Below are 7,393 nucleotides of genomic sequence, written 5' to 3' on the forward strand. Positions count from 1 at the left end.
TAATTTTTATCCTGACATAAATAATTTAGTTTTTCATAATTTTCATTTTATCTTGTGGGCTGTAAATATGATTTATGTAATATGTGGCCCAATATAATTACGGTCAAATTATGTAATGTGGCAATTTTAATCCAGCAGAGAGTTGACACTGATAGTAATTATTTCTGCATCAATTTCAGGGAGCTAAATGATTCAGGTGTAAGTAAGTATACAGCACACTCCTCAGTTCAGTTTTACAATCGTGTGTGGTTGAGTATGCCAGTGTGGTGAGAAGAGGATTCTTATGAGGCTTGGAGACAAAATAAAAAAATGGAATCATGACCATTGGTAATTTTGTAAGTAATACATAGCCCCTCCTCTACATGTTTTCCCCAAGAAGGGAATGCCTCTCCCTCTCCATGAGCTCAGAGGGTTGTGCTCCAGGAGGGTATTTAAAAGAGAGCACGACATCCTGTCCTGAAAGCATGGAGGTGATGTGGAGCACACTGGTTCTGGCACTTATGGCTGGAGATCTCACCCTGGCAAAGGGAAGTTCAGGGTCGGGGTGCACACTGCAGGGGACTCCCAGGCCTGCTTCATTCGCCGAACCTGGGGACTTTGTGATCGGAGGCTTTTTTACCATCCACTACTATGTGATCACCACTGAGAACAACTACACCAGCCGACCCAAAGCGCCACACTGTACAGGGAGGTAAGCGAAGAGAGGAAGAAAACTCTGAAATGTGGAGGCCTGTGGACATATAATGTTGATCTATGAGATACATACATAAATATAAACAAAACACATCATACAATGCATTACGTACATGAACTGCAGAATGCAAATATATTGCAATATATATTGTTCTACATATATTATGATCTCCACAGGTTTTGTAATACAGTGTAATGAAGATTTACTCTTCACTTTAAAAACTTGTTAAGTTTGTTTTCTTTTATTTTATTTTGTAAATATTATGTATTTTGTCGATGCGATTTTATTATTTCACACATTATTTACAGGATTATTATTTTGATTATTTCACACATTATTTACCATCTGTTTCACATTCAAAGTAAGCCGGTACACATGCTTAGAGCAATCAAATATTCTCTTAAATTAATCAAATATACTATATATTTAGCAATTTCATAAATATTAAGTTCTTTAATTCTAGAAGTCAAATAAATATAAAATATAGTGACAAAATGGAACCATTCATTATAACTCCAACAGCACCTTCTGCCAAAATCTGTTGATCTTTATTGCTTACCACTCTTGCTCCATGCTCCACCTTTTTTATTATCTAAATATAGAATATGTCTAATTAAATGAAAAAAAAAAAAAATTTTACATTCCTGTCTTCGGACAACTTATTGCATGTACTGATATGTCATGTTCACACCATATTGTGGTTCAAAACAGTTTAGATTTCCGGGAAGTGCGCTTTGCTAGAACCATGGTTTTTGCCATCAAGGAAATCAACAACAGCTCAGAGCTCCTGCCAGGAGTAACTCTGGGCTACCAGATCCATGACTCCTGTGCCTCTGTGCCAGTGGCTGTGAAGGTGGTGTTCCAGCTGGTTAATGGCATTGAGCCAGTCTTCTTTCCCAACCAGTCCTGCTCAAAATCTACCACTGTGCATGCTGTTGTGGGCGACTCTAGCTCCACTTCTTCCATCGCCATGTCCAGAATTCTAGGACCATTCGGCATCCCCCAGGTGAGCTCCTCCTGCCCAGTCCTTGTGTGCATGTTCCAATATATTATCATTATATAACCCCTGCACTCATAAATGTATTTGACATAAATCGGAGAGATTAGCTATTAATATAGAATATACAATAAGTTAATATTTTTTAGTAATAAGTAATTTTAGTAATCTGTAAATAGAGATCTTATCATTACCCAAATTAGCCACAATATATTTTGCATTCAGATTGGTACTTCTGAAAAACTTGATGAATGGCTGCATGTATTTGTGCACAGTGCTAATGTATTAGTACTGAATAGATAAATAAATACAGTGCCGTTCATTAGTGTTTGTAAGGGGAGACACATTTTGTTGTCTTGGCTATCAACTCTAGCACAATCGATTTGAAATGAAACAATGAATATGAGTTTAAAGAGCAGAATGTAAGCTTTAATTTGTGGGTCTTTACATTCACATTGAGTTATCAGTGTGGGAAGTACAGCCCTTTTGTGCACATTTCTTGCATTTTAGGGGACCAAAAGTATTTGTAAAAATTAACATCATATTAATTAAGGACAACATATTTAGTCCTTGGTTACAAATCGTTCGCAGTGAAAAACTGTATTTTCGCTAATGATGCAAAATTAACTTGACAATCCGCACTTCAACCACATACTCAGTATTTCATTTCAAATCCAATTTGCTGGAGCTGAAAAAAAAAATATATCACAGTCAAAATACTTACAAACTGCACTGTAGATAGGCATGTAGAGAAATATTTTGATTTACCAATATTCATGGCTATAATAATGTTACAATCACTATTAAAGTATGCATCTTTTATTTCATGGAGCTGTAGGTGAGCCACTATGCCACATGTGCCTGTCTTAGTGACAAGCTGCAGTACCCCACCTTCTCCAGGACCATCCCCAGTGATTACTACCAGGCCGCTGCCCTGGCTAGACTAGTCAAGCATTTTGGCTGGACTTGGATCGGAGCGGTGCGGAGCGACACAGACTATGGGAACAACGGGATGGCCGCCTTCCTGCAGGCCGCACAGGCAGAGGGCATCTGCGTGGAGTACTCAGAGGCATTCTATAGGACCTACCCTCATGCAAAAGTGCGACACGTAGCAGAGGTCATCAGCAGGTCCACGGCCCGCGTCGTTGTGGCATTCATTTCCCCTGGCGACATGCTGGTCTTGCTATCAGAGCTGGAAGGCAGGCTGATGGCACCGCTACAGTGGATTGGGAGTGAGGACTGGGTCACTGACCGCATGATATTGAATTTTCGTCTGTTTGCCGGTGCAATCGGCTTTGGCATCCCCCGCTCAATCATTCCAGGGCTGCGAGACTTCCTGTTGGACCTGGGGCCAGCACATGTTTCCCACTCACCGCTTCTCACAGAGTTCTGGGAGAGTGCTTTTGGCTGCAGCCTGGGGGGAAGTCAGACTGCAGAGGGTCGGAAAACATGCGATGGAAACCAGAATCTGCAAGATCTGCAGAATCCCTACACAGACACATCCCAGCTGCGTGTTTCCAACATGGTGTACAAGGCTGTGTATGCAATAGCCCATGCCATACACAGCATCATCTGCACAGACGAATCTGACGATCTACCCCACTGCAACACAAGTATACAAGTTCAGCCCAGGCAGGTAAATGGTTAATTAAACAATCTTTCGACTATAATGATTAAGGGCATCAACACTGTTATACTTATTATTATTAGTAGTACTGTTATTATTAGACTGATTCCCTTATAATATATATTTTGAGAGCATTCAATATTACAGTGCATATTACAAATAATAACTCAGCAAACACAGTTTTACCTACGGTACACAACCTACTACCTAAAAGGCCACAACAAAATATAGCATTCAGTCAATTATATTTCCTTCAAGCAGTAGAACAGGTTATTTTCATGGTGAATATACTGATGTGGAATGTGAAAGACCTCCTCATTTTTATGCTGGCCTCAAAAATCTGGGACAGGCATATACCACTGCCAAGACTGTGAGGATGTGGTTATTGGAGAATACTGAGTGGATGGATAATGTGGTTGTTGAGTGAAAGTTGAGCTGGTAACTAGCAGGTGTATCAACTCTCTGGCTCCCTCCCATCAGGTCATGGAGCACCTGAAAAAAGTGAACTTCTCCAGGAACGGGTACAAAGTCTCCTTTGATGCCAGTGGGGATCCAGTGGCTACTTATGAGTTGGTGAACTGGCAAGTGATGCGGGATGGGCACATGGAGTTTGTGACTGTGGGCCACTATGATGCATCTGCTCCAGATGGACAGGTTTTCATCATTAAGAAGAATATTACCTGGGCAGGTGGCCAGCTACAGGTAATTTCACATTCAAATGTAATTCCATGAGACAGACATGGTGACATGTCACATTTGGTTCCATGACTTTTGCTGTGATATTTGTTTGTTTGAAGGTGCCTGTGTCAGTGTGCAGTGAGAGCTGTCCCCCAGGCACCCGGAAGGCTGTGCAGAGAGGAAGGCCTGTCTGCTGCTATGACTGTGTGCCCTGTGCCGAGGGAGAAATCAGCGATGCCACAGGTACAGAAAAGCAGAGATAATGACCTATATGTAGCACATGAAATATAGTGCATTTAGCAAAAGTAAATGCTGAATATATTTATCTTAATCAATGCCTATTGCAGGCTTTCACATGTTGAAAACTAGAGTCATATGTTTCAATCCCACAGCCCTCAGACCTGTTTTTCAGCCCTGACCTCTGCACTCTCCTGAACAATGAGGTTTTCTCTCTTTTGTGCAGATTCCCTGGAGTGTATCACCTGTCCAGTCGACTATTGGTCGAATCCTGAGAAGGATGAATGTGTACCCAAACCTGTTGAGTTCTTGTCTTTCCACGAGGTTCTGGGGATCATTCTGGCAGCTTGTTCGGTGACTGGGGCCTGCATGGCCATTACAGTGGCTGCTGTGTTTTACAGACACAGGGACACACCCATTGTGAAAGCCAATAACTCAGAGCTCAGTTTCCTGCTGGTCTTTTCATTGAAACTGTGTTTCCTTTGCTCTCTTACCTTCATCGGCCGGCCCTCTGAGTGGTCCTGTATGTTACGCCACACTGCGTTTGGGATCACCTTTGTCCTCTGCATCTCCTGTGTTCTGGGAAAAACAATAGTGGTGTTAATGGCCTTCAGGGCTACACTTCCAGGCAGTAATGTCATGAAGTGGTTTGGGCCTCCCCAGCAGAGACTGAGTGTTCTTGCTTTCACTCTCATACAGGTCCTTATTTGTGTGCTTTGGTTAACAATTTCCCCTCCTTTCCCCAACAAGAACATGAAGCACTACAAAGAAAAGATCATTCTAGAATGTGATGTAGGGTCAGCAGTGGGGTTCTGGGCTGTCCTGGGTTATATTGGGATCCTCTCTATATTATGCTTTGTTTTAGCTTTTCTGGCCAGGAAGCTGCCTGACAACTTCAATGAAGCAAAATTCATCACATTCAGCATGCTCATATTCTGTGCAGTCTGGATCACCTTTATACCAGCATATGTCAGCTCACCAGGAAAGTTCACAGTAGCTGTGGAGATATTTGCAATTTTGGCTTCTAGCTTCGGTTTGATCGTTTGCATTTTTTTCCCTAAATGTTTCATAATATTGTTTCGGCCTGAGCAAAATACCAAAAAGCACATGATGGGAAAAATGTCATCAAAAGCTTTCTGAAGCCCATGAAGAAATGTCAGTAATATTGTCAGTAATGTTGATTATATTTAAATGTTTACTGTTATTTCTTCTGCTGTATATTTCTTTGAGTGAAAAAGTACATAGGTTTAAGGACCATTCTCAAAGGACCATTTATTATCTGTATCTATTTAGGGATTTCATATCAACAATAAAATATTGATGAACCAGGGTGTTTTCTGGTGTTTGTGTTTCTGTGCAATTGTTCAGTCCTTACTGAAAATGCACCAAGAAAAGTAGCAAGATTGGAACTTGACTTACAAGTTTCATGGAGAACAAAGCCTCTGCCTGCAGAGTGCTGTTTCTGGAGAGCAAGCAGAGTCAGTCTTACTCCTTTGGGAGCTGCAGAGGGGTGCTGCAGGTATTTCTGAAAATTATTGCAGCTGCCATTTAACAATACATTTGTTTTTCAGGGCTGGGAGGGCATAGCTGTTTTCAGCTCATTCTTTTGTGAGGGCGGATTATTTTTTGCCTGGTGATCATTTGTTTGAAAACTATTTGGTAATATGATCTTAGAAGGGACTCCCAGAGATATCCTGCAGACAGCTCTCAGGTAACCAAAAACATACTGCATGATCAGACATGCTTGTTTGTCCACCAGCCATTTTCCATTTAACAGAAGGGGTGTACAGGGATTATTTGTTTATGAGCATAAAATGAACACCTGCCATACATTGACTTTTGAAGTACGTGAAACTGAGAAAAATCAAGAAATGTTATATTGTCACCTCCACAGCCAACATTGAGGTTCATTGAGGTTCATGAGACTGATAGAGCAGTTCACACACATCATCTCTCCACTTCTGAAATTTATTAGAATCACAGCGTTAGCCACTTATGTCAGCATGAAACACTCTTCAGAACAACTGTTCAATGATGTGATAATTTGGAAAATATGTGGGTAAAAGCAAAGGCACTTCTAAGGGTTTTTAGTAACAAAATGTATTTATTTATTTATTTTTGAAGGGGGGGGGGGGGTTGTTGTGGTATGTATTCAACAGCCATAACATGTTTTTATTCATGAAATCGCCCACTCATGACCAAGATTTATATTTGCGTTCAGTTGATTTGCTCATCCATTTTGCCTTGAATCTTGCACCAATGGAAGGACATCTTGGTTGAGCAGTATGCGTGCTGATCATAGTTGTCCGTAGTTGATGTGGTCTTTTACACAGACTTCAAAGCCAACATCATCTTAGCCACTGTTCCTCATGAATAGAGCCACCAGTTTGTTTCCATCATGTGACCTGTCGAGATTTAAACTTATGTTATCCTCCAAGCGTCCCCATAGGCACTGCAACGGCTCAGTAAAGTGACTACTTGTATAAGTGAGTTTACAATTGAGACATTTATAACAACAATTAGTTGATCTAATATGGGGAGATTCAGGAAGGAAAGTGAACATGGATGGAAGTTTAAAGTTTAAATTCTACAAAAGCATGTCTTTGACCATCCTCCTGGTCCTGTAGTGCCGCGGGGTCGGCTGGCGTTTGAGGTTTCTTAGGTCTGAATTAGATGCTGACCATAAGGAACAAACAAAAACCAGCAGGCGCTGTGGCTCTCTAGAATCAGGATTGAGTATCACTGCAGTAAAAAAGACAAATGCGACCACATAAAGCAGGGGTATCCAGTCGTATCCGAAAAGTGTGCGTGTAGGTTTTTGCTTTAACTCAGCACTAAGACACTTGATTCTAATTAAATTCTTGACTTATGATAATGATTAGTTCATTATTTTATTTGACTTTTTTGTGCAGGTTAAGTGTTATATAACTGCTCTCATTTTTATCCTGGGCATTTCCCACTGCTTCTAACAAAACATATTATGCCCTTGTACAACACTTAAAAATACTGCAGCATGTCCACGGTACTAACTAATCGAACTGAATTCAACATGTGACTGTCGTTGTAAACATCACTGTGGCAGGGGTCGGTTTGTGGGAAAGGTTCGGGGCAGTCTGAGGACCGTGCCTACTGGTTAAGTAGGCACATGCACCTGGAGTGC

The 7,393-nt window shown here is 41.1% G+C and overlaps 1 protein-coding gene across 1 annotated transcript; it reads left to right on the forward strand.

The window, feature by feature from the left end:
• Positions 1–476: 476 nt before the first annotated feature.
• LOC118209472 (extracellular calcium-sensing receptor-like) lies at positions 477–5,556 on the forward strand. The gene is made up of 6 exons (XM_035384793.1): positions 477–691; positions 1,406–1,700; positions 2,530–3,327; positions 3,799–4,020; positions 4,116–4,239; positions 4,460–5,556. Exons 1-6 carry the CDS (start codon positions 501–503, stop codon positions 5,371–5,373), a joined length of 2,544 nt encoding a protein of 847 aa, XP_035240684.1. The 5' UTR covers positions 477–500; the 3' UTR covers positions 5,374–5,556.
• The last annotated feature ends 1,837 nt before the right edge of the window (positions 5,557–7,393 follow it).

This window comes from Anguilla anguilla, chromosome 12 (genome assembly GCF_013347855.1).
Source record: "Anguilla anguilla isolate fAngAng1 chromosome 12, fAngAng1.pri, whole genome shotgun sequence".
NCBI classification, from domain to species: domain Eukaryota; kingdom Metazoa; phylum Chordata; class Actinopteri; order Anguilliformes; family Anguillidae; genus Anguilla; species Anguilla anguilla.